The 22,051-nt window shown below is 40.2% G+C and overlaps 1 protein-coding gene across 6 annotated transcripts; it reads right to left on the minus strand.

The window, feature by feature from the left end:
- Nucleotides 1-3,592: 3,592 nt before the first annotated feature.
- LOC139538684 (splicing factor U2AF 35 kDa subunit) lies at nucleotides 3,593-19,719 on the minus strand. 6 transcript variants are annotated; one of them, XM_071341030.1, is made up of 10 exons: nucleotides 19,309-19,709; nucleotides 15,670-15,809; nucleotides 13,997-14,084; nucleotides 8,755-8,821; nucleotides 6,760-6,826; nucleotides 5,763-5,812; nucleotides 5,406-5,504; nucleotides 5,120-5,253; nucleotides 4,806-4,901; nucleotides 3,593-4,639 (listed from the first exon to the last, which is right to left on the minus strand). In XM_071341030.1, the coding sequence occupies exons 6-10, from the start codon at nucleotides 5,790-5,792 to the stop codon at nucleotides 4,504-4,506; spliced, it is 495 nt and encodes a 164-aa protein (XP_071197131.1). In that variant the 5' UTR covers nucleotides 5,793-5,812; nucleotides 6,760-6,826; nucleotides 8,755-8,821; nucleotides 13,997-14,084; nucleotides 15,670-15,809; nucleotides 19,309-19,709; the 3' UTR covers nucleotides 3,593-4,503. The 6 variants fall into 6 exon arrangements, with proteins under 6 accessions (XP_071197131.1, XP_071197130.1, XP_071197133.1 ...); XM_071341029.1 differs by lacking the exon at nucleotides 15,670-15,809; XM_071341032.1 differs by lacking the exon at nucleotides 8,755-8,821 and having other exon boundaries at nucleotides 19,309-19,326.
- Nucleotides 19,720-22,051: the final 2,332 nt, after the last annotated feature.

Here is a 22,051-nt window from a genome sequence, read left to right on the forward strand (position 1 = left end):
CTATCTAACACCTCAAAAAAGACATCACATGGGTATCAGTCCATTGCCATTATGTGTGTTCTGCACCACAGGGGACCTTGGTACTTTTCAGCATCTGGTTGAATTCTGGGGGAAAGTCAACAATGTCATCTCTGTACTTATAGATAAAATTCTACCATTAGATCCAATAGTGATGCTGCTTTGTGATGACTCTGATTTGCACTTGTCAGAACGCCAACGGAGAGTGTGGTTGGCAGAAACCACAGCTGTTTGCGGAATCCACCTCATCAGTTACCATTGCGACAATGGCTGCTCACATTTAAGGAAATTGTACTTATGGAGCTCTCCACAGCCAGGATCCACAGGGCCAAGGTGTCCACTCTAGACACATAGAAAAAAGCAGTAGCGTACATTTCTGAACTCTTAACCAACGGACCTTGACATCCATGAATGTGTATAAATAATTGAATACTATTTCTGAGACTATATGATGTATTGTTCAGTAGATTTAGTATGTAATATAAATGTATTTGTTTTTATCTAATGATTTATTTTGCATGCTTTCAGATCGCTGGTGGGGCGTGGGGTGGGGATAAAAAAAAAAAAAGGTCTATAAATTTATTGTATGAATCCTATGAATTGAAATAATAAAAACTTGATGTAAAAAAATCTACGGCAAGACTGTCTCGGCTGTCTCGCAATGATCAGCAACCAACTTGACAGAGCTTTAAGAGAAGAATGTGCAAATATTGTACAATCCAGGCATGCAAAGCTCTTAGAGACTTGCCCAGAACGACTCACAGCCGTAATCGCTGCCAAATGTGATTCTAACGTTGACTCAGGGGTGTAAATAATACTGATGTAAATTATATATTTCTTAATTAAATTTTCAACAAATGTGCAAAAATGTCAAAAAATTGGTTTTCACTATTGGGTATCGTGTTTAGATGGCAGAGAAAAAAATATATTTAATCAATTTTGAATTCAGGCTGTTACACAACAAAATGTGTAATATGTCAAAGGGTATGAATACTTGAACGCACTGTATATGATCACACGGGTAATAGATCATTTCTTGTATTACTTGTGAGGCACAGCTGAGTGAGCATAATAATTAGCGTTTTAAATTTTTATATACCGATGGCCTGCAACTGATGGAGGGAGCAGCGTTGAGGCCTCCTCTGACCCGACTCACTGTCCTTATTTCTGCGCCAATTCATGTTGTTACTCCTATGACCAGAGAAAGTAAAATATTCCTCGATATTAAAAAAGACACAAGCCGCTAATAATAACAACTGAAGCTTATCAAAGCACTTTGCTATACTCCTTCATTGCAGCTGCAGTACTGGTTGTAGCGTGAGCGGAAGTTAGCGTTTGACAGTGCTGAATAACAACTTAAACATGAACTTACTCATGAAAACTGCAGATCTTTGATGTATTCGTTGAGTCTCTCAAGTCATGGTTTTAAACCTTTTAAAACCTCACATTATCAGCTTTGCTGTGCGCACAGTCTATGACGCGAGGAAACTGTGCAGACAAGGTGATCTGAGCTATCTGATTGGCCAGCGGTAGGCCTATAGGTGCACTTGATTTGCTCTCTGGGACTGCCAGGTAGGCAGAGTATTCAGATCTTTTACTATGAGACTCGAAATTGAGTTTAGCTGCATCCTGTTTCCATTGATCATCCTTGAGAACTTGATTTGAGTCCACCTGTGGTAGATTAAATTGATTGGACATGATTTGAAAAGAGGCACAGATCTGGGAAAGGGTACTAAAACATTTCTGCTGCATTGAAGGTCCCCAAGAACACACTGGCAACCATCATTCTTAAATGTAAGAAGTTTGGAACCACCAAGACTCTACCGAGAGCTGGCCGCTCGGCCAAACTGAGCAATCGGGGAAGAAGGGCCTTGGTCTGGGAGGTGACTAGGAACCTGATGGACACTCTGACAGAGCTCCAGAGTTCCTCTGTGGAGATGGGAGAACCTTCCAGAAGGACAACCATCTCTGCAGCACTCCACCAATCAGGCCTTTATGGTAGAGTGGCCAGACGGAAGCCACTCCTCAGTAAAAGGCACATGACAGCCCACTTGGAGTTTGCCAAAAGGCACCTAAAGACTCTCAGACCATGAGAAACAAGATTCTCTGGTCTGATGAAACCAAGATTGAACTATTTGGCCTGAATGCCAAGTGCCATGTCTGGAGGAAACCTGGCACCATCCCTATGGTGAAGCACGGTGGTGGCAGCATCATGCTGTGGGGATGTTTTTCAGCGGCAGGGACTGGGACACTTGTCAGGATCGAGTGGAAGATGAACGGAGCAAAGTACAGAGAGATCCTTGATGAAAACCTGCTCCAGAGCACTCAAGACCTCAGAATGGGGTGAAGGTTCACCTTCTAACAGGACAACAACCCTAAGCACACAGCAAAGACAACGCAGGAGTGGCTTTGGGACAAGTCTCTGAATGTCCTCGAGTGGCCCAGCCAGAGCCCGGACTTGAACCTGATCGAACATCTCTGGAGTGACCTGAAAATAGCTATGCAGCAACGCTCCCCATCCAACCTCAGAGCTTGATAGGATCTGCAGAGAAGAATGGAAGAAACTCCCCAAATACAGGTGTGCCAAGCTTGTAGCGTCATACCCAAGAAGACTTGAGGCTGTAATCGCTGCCAAAGGTGCTTCAACAAAGTACTGAGTAAAGGGTCTGGAAACTTACATGTGATATTTCAGTTTTTTTGCAAAAATGTCTATAAACCAGTTTTTACTTTGTCATTATGGGGTATTGTGTGTAGATTGATGAGGGGGGAAAACTATTGACTCCATATTAGAATAAGGCTGTAACGTAACAAAATGTGGAAAAAGTCAAGGGTTCTGAATACATTCCCGAATGCACTGTATACATCATTGGACACAGCCCACCCTGTTCCAGCTCACCCTTCCAGTCTAATCTGGGAGGCCAAGTCAAAGCATTCTTACAGTGACTTTAACAACCACTCACAACCAGATGTAGCGCTTCCAACACCTCACACAAGATCTAACATCAACGTGTATACAATTTCCCTACAGACATACATTTTTCCATCTCAAGATTTCTCTATCCTTCCCACCCGTGCGCTGTTCTAAATGGTGTTGTATAACACTGTCTACCGATGAGTAGGTACAGCCAGCCTGTTTGACATTTCTGCATGCTGTTTAAAGAATGATGGTACAGGTTCTCAACAAGCTATAACATTTGTTTTTCAGCACAAAAAGACAACCATTACGTAGGCCGCCTTCCTGTTATCAAACTTAATAACAACCATGATGTACTGGCAATTACTGTATAGGGTTCTCTGTACAGAGGTGAAGAGACCATGTTAAACTAATGGGATATTGTGTCATTGATAGGTGGAGTGCTTTGTAAATCATAAAGCCTGTAGTCCAACACACACTGAACAAAGCCTTGGTTTCTGTTTGAAATGAAAGTTGACTTTCAGACTTTGCATCCACCTCATGTTCACTTCCCATATGAAATTCTGCATCTGGGGCAGCATTCTTGTCTCTGGCACTGTGCGTCTGTCAATTCTGAATGGAAACTACTTACAGTACCAGTCAAAAGTTTGGACACACCTACTCATTCAAGGGTTTTTATTTGTACTATTTTCTACATTGTAGCATAATAGTGAAGACATCAAAACTTTGAAATAACACATATGGAATCATGTAACCAAAAAAGTATTAAAACAAACCAAAATATATTTTAGATTCTTCAACGTAAACACCCTTTGCCTTGATGACAGCTTTGCACACTCTTGTCATTCTCATATTAAATGTAAATACATGTACCTAGAAGAATTCAGTATTAAATGTGTTACTTCAACCACACCATGGCCTTGAGTCCTCTCCAGCCAAGTCCATTTATCCAAAATTACAGGTCAACACAGTCAATAATATGTACTTGTAGACATAATCCAAACAGGCAAGTGTTGGCATGGGAAACTGGAAAAAAAAGGAGTATGATATGGTTATGGGTTAGGAGATAATCCTTCATATCTATGGCAACTGTCTTTTTGAGCCAAGTGAACACTCAGTTCACAGCTGCGCATGTTCTGAGTGAGAAATTAGCTGAGGGAGTCAAGTTACTGGGAATCAGGGAGGAGTCTATGGGAAGTATTTAACTTCCCTCACTTACAGTAAGCCCAGTCTAGAGCATGACTCAAGACAACAATTACTCATTGCTGTTCACTATAAAAACATTACTTTTTCTGTTTTCCAGAGTAACTATTTATAAGAAATTGATAGAAGTGTACAAATCATATAGTTTTTTTTATTGAAAAGGAAAGTGTTCCATTTCTTGAATAAAAATTATAAGGAAAAAAAAACAAGTCCAACATATTCCAATTAATTTGTCATTGGGACACAATTACATGAAAGGGCCAAGGGTGAATTGATAAGCCGCAATGGAGGCAAGGATAGAGGGATTTGGGGAAGGATGGAGAGTGATAATGGAGATGGGAGGGGTGGCTGTTTGGTAGATGCTCGGTTTAGAATCTTCCCGAGCGTTCTCTGTCTCTGGAGCGCCTTCTCTCGCGGTCGCGTCCACCTCCACCACCTCCCCTTCCTCTGTCCCTCGAGCGCGAACGACGTTCCCTGGAACGGGAGCGAGAATGATGCCCCCCTCTGAGGAAGAGAGGGGGGAAAAAGAAGCTAGTTAAACTCAAAATGAGAACTTTCCCACTCAAACATACGTGAAAAACTTTATCACAGCAGAAACGTGCATTCTGGAGAACACTTGAAAGCAGCATAAGTTTTATGATTAGCGTTGACTCTCAGAGCCTGAGCTTACCCCCTCTTCCTGCGGCGTCCGTACAGCTCCCTCCTCAGCTCCCTAGAGATGGGCTTCAGGTGCATGAAGTTACAGAAGCCTCCTCGAGTGCACTCCCTGTAGAGAGCGAGAATTCAGTTAGTGCACTGGGGATGGGTGGTGCAGCAACTCTTGTATGAAGAAATCGAATCTGTGTAACAGAGAGAAAGGTGTGTGGATTTGGTGCCATTGGTAGGAATTAGCCTTGCTACAGCATTTATATAGTTGAAATAACCCAACCAATGCAATGTTGAACTGAAAATGGTGTACGTGTGGTCCTGCGGTGGAGTACTGACCCCATCTCGTACTGGCGGCAGCAGGCTTCTCTGAAGTCGGTAACGGGAGAGAGCTCGGCGTGGATGGGCTGACCGTTGAACCAGCGGTTATTCAGATCCATCACTGCCTTCTCAGCGTCTTCTTCACGACGAAACTACACAAAGACCATCACCGAGTTAGTGTGTGTGCAAATGTAGGTTCTAATGAGGCTGAGAATGACAGTGTGATTGAATGAGAAGAGGAAGACCGTGTTTTGTCAACAAATGTACACAAAACCCACCATTACACACACAGTCAGTGACACACCTTCACATATACGTTTCCGACCAGATGGTCTCCCAAGTTATCGCACACGTTCATTTCCTCCACCTCTCCATACTTCTCCTCCATCTCTGTGAAGACCTCCTACAGCAAGAGAAACCAAGGGAGAGAATGGGATTGACAGAAAAGGGTGAATACAGACAATACTTTTCAAATGGATTTGAATTCAAAGTGCATTTCCCACACATGCTAAAAACACATTTCTATTCTGTTTCAGTATTTTGTACAATGATTCCCACATGGGCTGTGTGGAGGGGGAAGAGAAGCAAGGTAGACCTGAATTGCATCATCCACACCATTCAAATGGGCTTACTACCGCACGCTGACGCATCACTGACTCACCTCAAAGAACTCGTCATAGTGCTCCTGCATCTCCACATCACTGACGGCACCTAGTGGCCACAGGGGAGAAACTCACACATCAGGGACCAGTCAATGTGTTACAGTAGGTGACATCAGCATTGTGGTTTCATAAACTACATGCACAAGATAAATATTTCTAACACCTAGGAGTCTGGACAACTGAATTACAAATGTATTCAATCTAATAGCACACAGTCCAGTACATATGAAATAAGGACAACAGCAAAGACAATACTGTCCGGAGGCAAAGGGTCAATGCGAAAAACATGTTCATTGTGCCTCTGCACACCAAGGACAACAGTAAGACTGGACATTTGACCATTATGAGAGGACAGTCTTGAGACTAATTTTAGTTACATTCAGTGAGTGCTAAGTAGTAATGGTACGGTCTGGCACAGACAATACAGCCGTCAATTGATGCTAAGGAATGAGACTCACTGGGGCCTAAACACAAATGTCAGTCACTCAACTCACCAAAATCACACCCCATGTGTCAAATCACATTTAGTACAATAAAAAACTAAAAATGTATCCTAAATTAGTTTGACCACCTGAGACTAGAGCAGGGTTAACCTCTAGAATATAATTAATAAAAAGTGTTTTGTGAGTGAAGCTGTAGTTGAAACAATGATGAATAAAATGTTTTCCTAGAATACGTGTTAGATTTTGAATTAATAGAAACATACTTTATGCATCAAAACATAATTTGGACTATTTCAGTTACACTGACTACATAGCACCAGAATGGTAGTATACATGGTTTGTTTTACTTAACATTAGTACCTGTTTTATTACATGTATATTACAGCACTAAAGGGCAGAGAATGTATATCACTGATCATGTTTAAGGGATAAATCTTAACATGTCAGATAGAGGACAGATGGCACCCCCAAAAGGAAGTGTGGGCAAATGAAGAGAAAGATAAAATAATAACATTTTGTGCCACAGGTCTCTGTTAACAAGTGGGAAACTTACAGCGCAAACCATCGGCAGACTGGGCAGTGTTTTGAGGGTTACGGTAAATGTTCAAGAGGGCAATGGTCTGAAATACAAAATGTACATTTTTGAGATAGTTTCAGGCAGATTTCTAAAATGGTAGTTAAATAGGTGCATTTACTCCCACCCCCCCCCCCCTCAAAACTGTGTACTTGTGCCCCAACCAGGCCCAGAACAGGGTAGGAAGGAATGACTGAAAGAGGTTAAGATGATCCATGGGACTGGTCCACACTGAAAGAGATGGAGCTGGAAGTAGTGAAAATCTCAGCATGACAATATTTGCCTATGGAAAATTATGGTGGAAAATCCAATACAACCGAAAATTGAAATGACCTCTAGAACTTGCTGAATCATAGGTGATTGGATGCCAAGATGTTTCTACTACTAGTTATCATTTCTTCCTTTTAATACATTTTTAAAATTAACTTTTTGCCAGTCATTCTGAGTTGCTCAGCTGAGAAACAGAACAGTTATACATGACAGCAACAAGACCACAAACCCACGACTTACCTTAGAGAAAGCGAGTGGCAATGCATCAGCTCTGCTAGCTGGGGCTCAACATCAGGGTAACATTTACAATATGGCTGATGACGTCTGAATCAGTCTAACGTATAGGGGCGGCAGTATTGCAAGAGCTAAAACTAAAATCCAAAACTGTTCTGTGTCTGGACAGTAACTCATGTAGATTTTTTTGCTGTCTATAACCAGGTTCTTATCCAACCTTTTTATGCGAGTAAAGTACATGTCGGATAAAATAAATGCCACGACAGGCCCGATGGAAACATTTTTCATTAAACTTTCCAAATGTCGACAAAACAAAATACGCTAGACAAGGTGGGATGTTTTTGAGTTGGTAAAATTAATCATGCGAGAAATGCTGGTGGAAACACTTTAAGTGCAAATATTGATATAATAACCATCACATCAAAGTCAACTTGGGAGTCACGCGATGACATGTGTGGTCCTCCCACTATGACTCGTCGGTAAAGCATGCAGTTTATTAGACTACAGATGAAATAAGTTATGATGAACTTCACAGGGTGGTGAAAGTGCAAGGTGATGAGCTTGATGCTCCTTTCTAATAAATATCGAGAGTCTTATTCTGGTGACATGATGATCGGTGTTTGGCTGCCGTTTGACAAAAATAATCTCGCTCTTTTGTCCATAATAATAATAATAATAATAATGTAATCATGTAGGCTATACACGCGCTCTAGCCAACGGTGCGCAGATAGCGCTGCTAGAGCGCACGTGCCAATACCAGAGTGGGCACACTTGCTATAACGCACGTTCTATTGTGAGAAAACCATCAGTAGAGTTGAAAATACAATGGAAACCCATTTAACAGCAAAGGGTATTTTTATGTTCACGCTCATCACGCACAGCCTTTCATCTGCAACAGAAAAATATCTCATGGGGGAAAATGCATACATTGTTTTACGCAGATTTTAGAATATTCGCATAAAATGTCGCCAATTGGATGGAAACCTAGCTATTCACAAACGCATGTTGGGCACTAGGGGAGTGGGTGTGTTGTCAGTCTTCTCTGAAAGCGCCTGAAAAATACCTAAAGTCAGTCATCTGTGCACTATAACTGTTAGAAAACAGGTACGATGAGGAGATTTCCTGTGGATAATAACTTCACTGTAAAGATCCAATGTGAATTGTGGGGATCAAGGCATTATTTTTTTGAGTCCTTTTCAATGTCACTATCAGGGGATGTCATTCTACACCTAGGCTTAGACCTCCTGAATGGCAATAGATTTTTTTTAAATACTTTAAAAAAAAAAATTGATTCGATTGGCGATATACTAAAGTGTTGAGGTAGTGTTGTGGTACCCCCTGCTACCAGTGCTGAGACAGACCCTCCGAAGCCCTGCAGGAAGCCAGTGGAGACGCAGACCTAAAATCTGAGGAGGGGGAGAGAGCTAGAATGACCTGGTGGGCTGAGAGGACTGGACCGGAGGCACTTACAGTGGGAGCCGTCTGCCGTCTGCGCACTGTTTTGGGGGTTACGGTAGATGTTTTGAGTCACGATGGTCTGCAGAGGGAAAAATCAAAAAATTGTTTATAAAAATACAAAAACTAAACCCCCCCCCCCCCCCCCCCCAAAAAAACTGGCTATATAGCAAACTAAAACAGAATTTATTTTTAACCCACAGGTGGTGCTGAAGGTAGAGGACTGTTTGGCCCCTCTTGCTAAAATGTGAAAAGGTTTAATCAATAAAATAAGAAATCCCGATACCTAGAACCTATAGGAGGGGGGCGGACCAAATCCCGATACCTAGAACCTATAGGAGGGGGGCGGACCAAATCCCGATACCTAGAACCTATAGGAGGGGGGCGGACCAAATCCCGATACCTAGAACCTATAGGAGGGGGGCGGACCAAATCCCGATACCTAGAACCTATAGGAGGGGGGCGGACCAAATCCCGATACCTAGAACCTATAGGAGGGGGGCGGACCAAATCTCGATACCTAGAACCTATAGGAGGGGGGCAGACCAAATCCCGAGACCTAGAACCTATAGGAGGGGGGCAGACAAAATCCCGAGACCTAGAACCTATAGGAGGGTGGCGGACCAAATCCCTGGATGTAGAGGAACCTTGAGTCTGTAGAAGGGGTAAGGGCAAAATAAAGCAGGAGTGCTTGACCGGTGGACACGCTGGGGAGTTTGTGTCTTTTCTCTGTCCCATGCAGGCAAGGTGAGCTGTAGGGAAACCTAGAGGAAGCCTAGAGTATGTATGTGCTATGTTCTAATAATCTGTTCAGTGAGAGGGATACATCTTACTTTGAGATGGGAACGGGCCACATAAATCCTACCACTTCAGACAACCCATTGCAGAGAGTAGGCCAACTGGTGGAAAAGTGCTAGCTATTGTATCGGCTATAAAGACATGGAAAGTTGTGCAATTTAAATAAAACCAGAGAGAAAGAGGCAAACTTGAGGCGATTTTGGTGAATTTGGCATGCAAGAGATTACCAAGACATATGCGTGTGTTTCGTCTTCGGTCTGTTGCGTATAGAATATCCTAGCCTATTAATTGATGATAGGCCCTGCTTTACTGAAGTTGCGAGACATTGCACGCCAAGAAATTGCGAGATACAGCATTTGATTGCCAAAAGATAAGCCTAGTGCACGGTTCTAACTTGTCTGCCTGGTGGCCGACCCGCCTATACGGTACCCCTCGCTAGCTAGCTATGAAATATTTGGCAGGTAGCCTAGCAGTTAAGAGCATTGGGCCAGTAACTGAAAGGCCGCTGGTTCGAATTCCTGAGCAGATTAGGTTTAAAAAAGTTGATGTGCCCGTGTACAGGCCACTTAACCCTAATTGCTCCAGTAAGTCGCTCTGTATCAGTGTCTGCTAAATGACCAAAATGCAAATGCTTGTGTTGTTGGAAGTGCAGCAACAAATTTAAATCAGTCTCATCTGTTCCAAAAATACTGAATCTTAGGAGTTGATTCTGCTTGACACTCAGAAATAAGCGTTCATGTGCAAGGAAACAAGGAATCAATTATTTTTGAGTCAACTGTCCACCACTACGCCATCATTGTTAACATTTGGGGATACCTAGTCAGTTGCACAACTGAATGGATTCAACCCAAAATGTGCCTTCCACATTTAACCCATCCCCTCGAGGTAGTACAGGTGCCATGCTTAACCATCTGAAAGGAACGCACCATGAGACCCAAACAGTTGCTAGCAGCAGCAGAGCTGCATTGTGAATTCACATGGAATTTTCTTTTTTTTGTTTTGTTGTTGTTGTCACATCCCTACAACGAGGGACATCAGGCGCATGACTATGTCAATAATCTAGCCAAAAAAACTAAAAAGGACTGCCAACAACCTGGAGAAAAGAGTGAAAAACTCACTCTAGGGTAGGGTCAGATCTAACAGAGGCTGGCCAGAGCAATTTGCAGTCTGTTCAAGCAGGCAACTTTCTGCATGGAATCTCTAGCAAAAGGCATGGCCAGCAATTACAATGGAGATGCAGAGGGAAGTGCATTGCCATGCCACCTTTCATCCAATCTTATGTGTAGAGAAAGATTTGTTTCTGAATTACACTCCACTATGTACACATGTGTGTGGATAGTGATGCTAACATTTTTAATTTGGCTCTATATTCCAGCATGTTGGATTTGAGATCAAATGTTTCATATGAGGTGACAGTATAAAATCACCTTTTATTTGAGGGTATTTTTATACACATCGTATTTACTGTTTAGAAATGAAAGCTCTTTATAGATCTAGTCCCCCCATTTGAAGATGTAACAAATGTCACTTATAGTGTATTAAAGTAATCAAAAGTTTAGTATTTGGTCGGTATTCCTTGCACACAATGACATCAAGCTTGTGCCTCTACAAACTTGTTGGATCCAGAGTATTCAGACCCCTCTAGCGACATATTTTCAAAAAAGCGACTAGCGACAAATCTAGAGACTTTTTCTGGTGTTATTGGACTTTTGGAGACTGACGTGCTTGCGTATCGTTCTTACTCTTCTCAACGAGCAGAAGGTGCTGCCGTGGGCCCCACCCGTCCCAAAGCACTCACAGGCGGCCCAGCCCTCGCGCTGCAGTCAGAGCAGGAGATGTTCACCCCTCCTCGTCCAGACTGCAAATGAATCGCGCATGCGGGAAGCCGCCGCTGGCTGATCCCGCCCTGGCTTACATTTTTTGATTTTTTTTACAATTAACCTGAATTAGGGCCAGACTAGTTACCATAATTTTCTCACATTGCCATTAACAGTTTTTTCTATTGTCTCTTTTTGGTCCATTTAGATTGTGAATGTAGATTGTATACAAAAAAAAAAAATGTTATGGTTAAAAATGTTCATGTTTTTACTGTGACTTGCAGGCTCCTAAGTGGACCGTAAGGTTAAAAACCAAACTAAATTAAGAAAACTAAGCTAAAAAACAAAAAACCTAAATAAAAATCTAAGTAACTCCGCCAGAGTGTCTCTTTTGGGTCACTTTTGCCGGTCCCAAGCCCAGATTAAAGGAGGGTTGAAATTGTGACATTAAAAAAAACAAGAATCGACAGAAGAAAGTTAATTTGTAGTTCAAAACATATTTAGGGTGTTTTTTACTCACTTTTTGTCTCTCCCACGACGTTATTCCTCTCTCCTACAGCGTCCATCACAATTACATGCACATGGCCATTTATGCAAATCAGGCGATGACGTCATTTAGCGAATTCTAGGACAGCCAATAGCTACTTTCCTTACTGAGGAGTTGGCAACACTGGTTGGATGCATTTTTAGGTTGCGTTTCAGATTATATTTTGTCCAACAGGAAGTGAATGGTGAATAATGTATTGTCATTTTGGAGTCACATATTGTAAGTAAAAATAGATGTTTGTTAACACCTCAACATGAATGTGAATGCTACCACGATTACAGATAATCATGAATGAAATTGTGAATGATGATGAGTGAGAAAGTTAGAGGGACAAAGATCAAACAATGCTGATCTACCCCATTATTGGTAATGGTGAGAGGTTAGCATGCTTTGTTGTAGCCTCCAACTTTCTCACTCGTCATTGTTCATGATTTTTCTTAATCGTGGCATTGTCAAGATTATTTACTCAATGTTTCTGAACACTTCTAAATCACTTAGAATGATAAATTACTCCAGTCATCGTTCAGTTCATATTGGGAAAAACATAACCCCAAACAATCTGCAAATGCATCCAGTTTGTAAAGTCACAAGCTTGATGTAGCTAGACATTGTGTGCTAGGAATATGGGAACCATATACTGAACTTTTGACTACTTTGGTACACTATAAGTGAAATTTCACCAAACAGTTATGACATCTTCAAATGGGGGGGGGGGGGTAAATCAGATATGTATGAAAATGCCCTCTACATCCAAAATGCTGGAGTAGTGACAAATGTACAAAAACAGAAAAGAGCATTACTGTCCAAAAACATAAGGGAGTGTAAGACAGCGACTCATGGGACCCCAGGGTGAATCTAGCTCTCAATTCAAGTTCTCCGGCTATTTAGATATTTAAAATGTGACCGAGTGAAAGGGATGGAGGAGAGGATGACCTAGATTCAGGGCAGACATTTCCCTAAAAATGAGGGTTGTAACAATGCCAGTATCGCAATATGTTATCCTTGGCAAAAATGTAAACAAAAGCAGACCAACCTCTTTGGTCCTTTAAAAACCTGCTGTATGTAAAATATTGTGTGCTTTAGCTTGGGGAAAATGTTTTATGTGACTCTGGATGACACCATAATGATGTTAGTTTCCAACCTTAGGGCTGTTTTCCTGACGAAGTTAAAATCAGCTTTGTGTTTTGTTTCCTTGCCACGACACTAACGAGTATCGCGATACTGGTATCATCCTGGCCCTACTAAGATTAGGAATTATTTGTCCTATTGGTGTTAGAAAAAGTACCTGTTAATTTATGATGGACTAGCTAGAGAAAAACGGTAAAGCAGGGAGACACTGTCGTTTGAGATGTTTTAGTCTGGTATACTGAGACGCGGGATGCACAAAATGCTTTGGATATTCGAAGCGAGGCCGCTGAACAGGCTTGGACCACCAAAAATGGAGGAAGTGTGTATATCGCTGTGCTTGTGTCAGTAGTATAGCTGCATAAAACACACTTCCTGTTTCATATATTTAGGACACTAACTTGTACAATATTTAGTGATCTACATTCAAACTCAAAACTTTCATCTTTTAGTAGTGTTATTATTCAAGAGGATTATTGACAAGCCCTTCTGTTTTCATCAAAAGGAATCAGCTGATGCACAAACAAGCCCACATACACATCCATCTCTCTGCTAGAATGAATCAAAATATGTTAATGGTGGGGGAAAGGGTTATTCACACAACATTGAATAACACTCCAATTCAATGTTAATCAATTCCACTATTTTGTTTCACTATCTGAAAACCAGTGCTGATAAACCTTTCCAGTCTGTTTAGAAGAACAAGGTAAACAAAGCATCAATCACTGGATCAAAGATAGACAAAAGATAATGGCCATTTGAATAATCTTGGTTAAACCAGAACTAAAATCTCACATAATTTGGTCATACAGCATAGTTCCACGAGAGGTTACCATTTGTCAAACCAGCCTAGAGCATGACAACCACTTCATCTTGGCAGGAGAAGTTTTACACATGCTATTCCCTTTCATGCAGCACATCTGGTAGAAGCAAATATTTTAAACAAGTTTGCTTTACCTAATTGACTTACCTGGCTGAAAGTTGGTTTATTATGTAACCTGGAGCATCGGTCACCATGGCGGCAGGCACCAATTTTAAAGTAGAAAGAACAGTTCACCCTGAAGGACGAAAAATGCAGATAAATAGCTAGCTAAACAGTCCTGAAATGCATAACTAGCTGCAAATTAAATGAAATGTGCAACTTTCCATCAAGTGATAAAGTTTGGAAAACAGCAGCATGTTCAAAGTCAAATTGCATTGGATTTAACAAAGTCACATCAGCTAGCTAGAGCAGATAGTATAACTAGGACCGAGGTAAAGTTGGTTTTATATTCACACATTCGTACATTGACAATCAATCATTCATCAAATAACTAAATAAATTGATTGTCACAGAAACATAAAACTAGATATGGTATATTCTATAAATGTCTAGCATACTTTTAAAACCTTTGTTTTGAGGAAAAATTCCAGTTTTGTCTTGATAGAAATACATATCTATGAAATGCCATTAAAAGCTATATAAATCAATGTTTTCAATGATGACAGAATCAAACTAGGTATGATTTACTCTATAAATGTCTAGTATGCTTTGAGTAGAAATTCCAGTTTTGACTTTATAGAAATACATAAAATGCTGTTTAAAGCGGTATAAATCAATAACTAATTCACCATTTGTCACAGAAACATCAAACTAGGTATGATTTATTCTATAAATGTCCTGCATACTTTTACAAACTTGGCTTTGAGTAGAAATTCCAGTTTTGATTTGATAGAAATACAAAAAAAACTCAAAGATTGCATTTAAAGATGAAGAAATCAACAACTAATTCAGTGATTGTCTCAGAAAAAAATAAAATAACTTGCAATAACTTTAAATGTTAATTTCAAGTGCCATTCGTTCTATATGAAGTTAGACAATGTTTACATAAAGTTGTACAATGTTTACAATCTTAAAGTGTATGCCAAATCAATGTCTGCATTTTTAGTGCAACAGTTCCACATTTTAAAGTAGTTACAAGGCACAACAGTCCTTTATTTATATGTGTCTAATTTAAGCAGCAAAGAGGCCCCATCAAATCATTATCTATTTTGGTTTTGTTGAAGTCCTTCTTTGTCATTTGTCATAGAAAAGCTGAATGGTACCATCTCTGGCACACAGAGCATTTCATCTGCAGTATTATAAACATAAAACAGGGTTATCTTTATTTACATGTAAATTACAGTTCTGGAATACCCAAAATCTGTTACATGCTTTTGCCATAAGGAACATTTTCAAATTGAATTGGATTTTTGTTCAATTGCTAAATTGACATGCATTTGACCACAATTCTGACAGAAGCACACATACAGTTGAAGTCAGAAGTTTACATACACTTAGGTTGGAGTCATTAAAACTTGTTTTCAACCACTCCACAAATTTCTTGTTAACAAACTATAGTTTTGGCAAGTCGGTTAGGACATCTACTTTGTGCATGACAAGTAATTTTTCCAACAATTGTTTACAGACAGATTATTTCACATATAATTCACTGTATCACAATTCCAGAGGGGCAGAAGTTTACATACACTAAGTTGACTGTGCCTTTAAACAGCTTGGAAAATTCCAGAAAATTATATCATGGCTTTAGAAGCTTCTGATAGGCTAATTGACATCATTTGAGTCATTTGGAGGTGTACCTGTGGATGTATTTCAAGGCCCACCTTCAAACTCAGTGCCTCTTTGCTTGACATCATGGAAAAATCTAAAGAAATCAGCCAAGACCTCCGAAAAAAAATTGTAGTCCACAAGTCTGGTTCATCCTTGGGAGCAATTTCCAAACGCCTGAAGGTACCACGTTCATCTGTACAAACAATAGTACGCAAGTATAAACACCATGGCACCACGCAGCCGCCATATCGCTCAGGAAGGAGACGCGTTCTGTCTCCTAGAGGTGAACGTACTTTGGTGTGAATAGTGCAAATCAATCCCAGAACAGCAGCATAGGACCTTGTGAAGATGCTGGAGGAAACAGGAACAAAAGTATTTATATCCACAGTAAAATGAGTCATATATCGACATAACCTGAAAGGCCGCTCAGCAAGGAAGAAGACACTGCTCCAGAACTGAAATAAAAAAAGCCAGACTACGGTTTGCAACTGCACATGGGGACAAAGATCATACTTTTTGGAGAAATGTCCTCTGGTCTGATGAAACAAAAATAGAAGTGTTTGGCCATAATGACCATCATTATGTTTGGAGGAAAAAGAGGGAGACTTGCAAGCCGAAGAACACCATACCAACCGTGAAGAACAGGGGTGGCAGCATCATGTTGTGGGGGTGCTTTGCTGCAGCAGGAACTAGTGCACTTCACAAAATAGATGGCATCATGAGGGAGGAAAATTATGTGTATATATATTGAAGCAACATCTCAAGAAATCAGTCAGGAAGTTAAAGCTTGGTCGCAAATGGGTCTTCGAAATGGACAATGACCCCAAGCATACTTCCAAAGTTGTGGCAAAATGGCTTAAGGACAACAAAGTCAAGGTATTGGAGTGGCCATCACAAAGCCCTGACCTCAACCCTATAGACAATTTGTGGGCAGAACTGAAAAAGCAGGTACGAGCAAGGAGGCCTACAAACTTGACTTCGTTACACCAGCTCTGCCAGGAGGAATGGGCCAAAATTCACCCAACTTATTGACCTAAGACAGGGAATTTTTACTAGGATTAAATGTCAAGAATTGATTCCACGAGGAATCTGCGTGGCAGGCTGACTACCTGTTACGCGAGTGCAGCAAGGAGCCATGGTAAGTTGCTAGCTAGCATTAAACTTAAATGTTAAAAAAATAAAATCAATCACTAGTTAACTACACATGGTTGATGATATTACTAGGTTAACTAGCTTGTCCTGCATTGCATATAATCAATCTGGTGCTTGTTAATTTATCATCAAATCACAGCCTACTTCGTCAAACAGGGATGATTTAACAAAAGCGCATTTGCGGAAAAAGCACAATCGTTGCACGAATGTACCTAACCATAAACATCAATGCCTTTTTTTAAATCAATACACAAAATAATATTTTTTTAGACCTGCATATTTAGTTAAAATAAATTAGCAGGCAATATTAACAAGGGAAATTGTGTTACTTCTCTTGCGTTCATTGCACGCAGAGTCAGGGTATATGCAACAGTTTGGGCCGCCTGGTCGTTGCAAACTAATTTTCCAGAATTTTACATAATTATGACATTACATTAAAAGGTTCTGCAATGTAACAGCAATATTTAGACTTAGGGATGCTGCCCGTTGAATAAAATACGGAACGGTTCTTTATTTCACTGAAAGAATAAATGTTTTGTTTTCGAAATGATAGTTTCCGAATTTGACCATATTAATGACAAACGGCTCGTATTTCTGTGTTTATTATATTATAATTAAGTCTATGATTTGATAGAGCAGTCTGACTGAGCGGTGGTAAGCGGCAGCATGCTCGTAAGCATTCATTCAAACTTTACTGCGTTTGTCAGCAGCTCTTAGCAATGCTTGCTTCACAGCACTGTTTATGACTTCAAGCCTAAACTCCTGAGATTAGGCTGTCAATACTAAAGTGCCTAGTAGAAAATCCAATAGTCAAAGGTATATGAAATACAAATGGTTTAGAGAGAAATAGTCAACGCGTCATAATTCTTATAATAACTACAATCTATAACTTCTTAACTGGGAATATTGAACCACCAGCTTTCATATGTTCTCATGTTCTGAGCAAGGAACTTAAACGTTAGCTTTTTTACATGGCACATATTGCACTTTTACTTCCTTCTCCAACACTGTGTTTTTGTATTATTTAAACCAAATTGAGCATGTTTCATTATTTATTTGAAAGGTTGCTGGATCAAATCCCCGAGTTGACAAGGTAAAAATATGTCCTTCTGCCCCCGAACAAGGTAGTTTACCCACTGTTCCCCAGTTGGCCGTCATTGTAAATAAGAATTTGTTCTTACCTGACTTGCCTAGTTAAATAAAGGTAAAAAAAAAAAAGTACAAATAATGTCAGTCTTTGAAATCCAAATCAGTTTAATCGTGACTTGTGCCAAATACATGTGTACCTATTAAAGTGAATAACTGTCATAGTATGAATCTAGTGTCTCTCATACTAGAATAATAAAATAGAGTAATGATAATAGAACAGAGAAATAATACAAGGATAACCCTGATAGATGTTATGTATTTCTATCAAAACTGGAATTTCTACTCAAAGCAAAGGTTGTAAAAGTATACTGGACATTTTATAGAATAAATCATACCTAGTTTGATGATTGTCATAATCAGTGAAAATGTTATTGATTTATATAGCTTTAAAATGGCATTTTATAGATGTTATGCATTTCTATCAAGTCAAAACTGAAATTTTTCCTCAAAACAAAGGTTGTAAAAGTATGCTAGACATTTATAGAATAAATCGTACATAGTTTGATGACTGTGACAAAGGGTGAATACGTTAATGATTTATACAGCTTTAAAATTGCCTTTTAAATATTGTATGTTTTTCCATCAAATCTGGATTTTTTAAATTCAAAACAAAAGTTTAAAAGTATACTAGACATTAATAGAATAAAGCATATCTATTTTTAACGTGACAATTATTTTTTTACAATTTTAAATGGCTTTTGGATAATGTCTGCTGAATGTCCGAATGTGTGAATATAAAACCCAACTTTACCTTGGTATAACTAGGGCCCATAATCAACTAACGTAAAAAAATTGTGAACGGCCTAGTTAACTTATTGTCTCAATTTATTTAACTTGGATACACAACATGGGCATCAGTGGAGGAATTTGGGACTTGGAGCTAGCTAACTAGTTATCGTTAGCTAGTTACTGAATGTATAGCCACAGATTAAATAAATAATTGGTATAGTTAGCCTAGCTGGCTAATTTGGAAAAGAGAGCAAGTTGCCCATGTTTCCCTGGTCTCACACGAAATAATGCCCCTAGCTAAGCCTAAATTGTCTTAACAGGTTAGCTAGCTAACTTCAATAATATAGTTAATGCACATTTTTAGAGAGGTGGGACTGGCAAACTGCTCAGCACACACACATCAAAGATCCCTTATCCATCTGTGCACACCATTGAGCTATAAAAGAACGGTCGGTGCATACGTTCAAACAACATGTTACCCCATGCTAATGTTAGCTAGCTACAGTAGACGCTAACATATTGACGTTTCACAACGTCTAATGCTGCATGATATATCATAGGTAAGTAGCCTAGACAGCCAAATGCAATGCAAAAGTTATCGTAGGCCTAGATCGTATGATTGTTTGACCAAATAAGCAAGCCTATAAGAACATTTTACTCACTTATCTTTCTCTGTACCGAAAATGGACGCCAGGTATTCCGCCATTTTCGATTATGTCGACTAAACCAAAGAGTGTAAAATGTGGACCACCGACAGAAAGGGTAACCCAGACACGTCAAATGGGCTATAAAGCTGAAGCCTCCGTTTAGAACGTTTTCTCACCACCAAATATTATAGTCAGAGGAAGTCCAGTAGCGGGTAGTGGATGGAACTAGGCCAACATTCTGCCAATTTCCTCATCAATTAAACATCTGATCTCAATAAATTTGTCTGTTCCCAAAACTATAATATTTTACGAACACAGTGCACTAAGTTTTATGGACTTGAAGCTTTGCCACAGTTTTTTTTTTTTTAAATTGCGTTGTCTAGGAGTGCAAAGTCGAATGGAGTTTGTGCACACGCGCGCTTTTTTTCTTAACGGAAACATGCAAATATATGCTACAAGGCGCCAATGTTCTGCGCACTATGCTTAATTTGCTCCCACACATGAACTATCTTGGGTTATTTATAAATATCTTTGGTGAGAATACCCGTTTTACGCCACAAATTATACACTTCCGGTCTCGTTTGTGCACTGATTTTATACTAACAGAGAGCATAGAAAACCAACACTACACCCTGTACCAAACACTGACAGCTTACAACGTACATCAATCAAATGTATTTATAAAGCCTTTTTACATCAGCCGATGTCACAAAGTGCTGTACAGAAACCCAGCCTAAAACCCCAAACAGCAAGCAATGCATCAATCAATCATGAATATTTTTGAATTAAATGAAGTGTCAAAAGCTTTTATAAATCTGGAAGATTTGGAATAGTTGGCCCATCTTATCAGAAATGATCAGGGGAGCTCTGTTGCACATAGAAATCAAGGCTATCGTTAAACGTTGTAGGTAATCTTGATATGCCCCATATTGACTGGCCTTTTAGCTAGATAAAATACAAACACTGAAATTGGCTTATAACTGTAATATATTGTGAGATATTGTGAGATTGATTGATGTACGTGAAGAGGGCACAACAAAGCCTTTTCCCCCTCAGGAAACTAAAAAGATTTGGCATGGGTCCTGAGATCAGCTGCACCATCGAGAGCATCCTGACGGGTTGCATCCCTGCCTGGTATGGCAACTGCTTGGCCTCCGACCGCAAGGCACTACAGAGGGTAGTGCGTACGGCCCAGTACATCACTGGGGCCAAGCTTCCTGCCATCCAGGACCTCTATACCAGGCGGTGTCAGAGGAAGGCCCTACAAATTCTCAAAGACTCCAGCCACCCTAGTCATAGACTGTTCTCTCTGCTACCGCACAGCAAGTGGTACCGGAGCGCCAAGTCTAGGTCCAAGAGGCTTCTAAACAGCCTCTTGGACCTAGCTCCCCCCCCCCCCCCCCATACACTGCTGCTACTCTGTTATTATCTATGCATTGTCACTTTAATAAACCTACCTGCATGTACCTATTTACCACAATTACCTTGACACCAGTGCCCCGGCACATTGACACATTGACTCTGTACCAGTACCCCCTGTATATAGCCCCGCTATTGTTATTTACTGCTGCTCTTTAATTATTCGTTTTTTCTATCTCTTACTTTTTTTTGTATTTCTTAAAACGGCATTGTTTCTTCGGGATCGGTGTTCCTTCCACGGGACGGTTGAGCTAACGTGAGGTTGTAAGTAAAAAGAACATTTCCCAGGACATAGACATTAGAGGTCGACCGATTATGATTTTTCAACGCCGATACCGATAATTGGAGGACCAAAAAAAGCCGATACCGATTAATCGTCCGATTAAAAAAGAAAATGTATTTGTAATAATGACAATTACAACAATACTGAATACTGAATGAACACTTATTTTTTACTTAATATAATACATCAATAAAATCAATTTAGCCTCAAATAAAATGAAACATGTTCAATTTGGTTTAAATAATGCAAAAACAAAGGTTGGAGAAGAAAGTAAAAGTGCAATATGTGCCATGTAAAAAAGCTAACGTTTAAGTTCCTTGCTCAGAACATGAGAACATATGAAAGCTGGTGGTTCCTTTTAACAGGAGTCTTCAATATTCCCAGGTAAGAAGTTTTAGGTTGTAGTTATTATAGGAATTATAGGACAATTTCTCTCTATACGATTTGTATTCCATATACCTTTGACTATTGGATGTTCTTATAGGCACTTTAGTATTGCCAGTGTAACAGTATAGCTTCCGTCCCTCTCCTCGCCCCTACCTGGGCTCGAACTAGGAACACATCGACAACAGCCTCCCTCGAAGCATTGTTACCCATCGCTCCACAAAAGCCGCGGCCCTTGCAGAGCAAGGGGAACAACCACTCCAAGTCTCAGAGCGAGTGACGTTTGAAACGCTATTAGCGCCCACCCCGCTAACTAGCTAGCCATTTCACATCGGTTACACCAGCCTAATCTCGGGAGTTGATAGGCTTGAAGTCATAAACAGCTCAATGCTTGAAGCACAACGACGAGCTGCTGGCAAAACGCACGAAAGTGCTGTTTGAATGAATGCTTACGAGCCTGCTGCTGCCTACCATCGCTCAGTCAGACTGCTCTATCAAATCATAGACTTAGTTATAACATAATAACACACAGAAATACGAGCCGTAGGTCATTAATATGGTCGAATCCGGAAACTATCATCTCGAAAACAAGAACTGTTCCGCATTTTATCTAACGGGTGGCATCCATAAATCTAAATATTCCTGTTACATTGCACAACCTTCAATGTTATG

The sequence above is a fragment of the Salvelinus alpinus genome, chromosome 14 (genome assembly GCF_045679555.1).
Source record: "Salvelinus alpinus chromosome 14, SLU_Salpinus.1, whole genome shotgun sequence".
Classification (NCBI taxonomy): Eukaryota; Metazoa; Chordata; class Actinopteri; order Salmoniformes; family Salmonidae; genus Salvelinus; species Salvelinus alpinus.

What these genes read in the sequence shown, in the direction of transcription:
- LOC139538684 (XM_071341027.1), bottom strand. Translation starts at nt 19,352, where the DNA reads ATGGCGGAATACCTGGCGTCCATTTTCGGTACAGAGAAAGATAA. An exon ending in ACTATGACGAGTTCTTTGAG is followed by an intron (nt 5,505 to 5,762) that starts GTGAGTCAGTGA and finishes CTCTTGCTGTAG; the next exon opens with GAGGTCTTCACAGAGATGGA. An exon ending in TCGGAAACGTATATGTGAAG is followed by an intron (nt 5,254 to 5,405) that starts GTGTGTCACTGA and finishes GTCTTTGTGTAG; the next exon opens with TTTCGTCGTGAAGAAGACGC.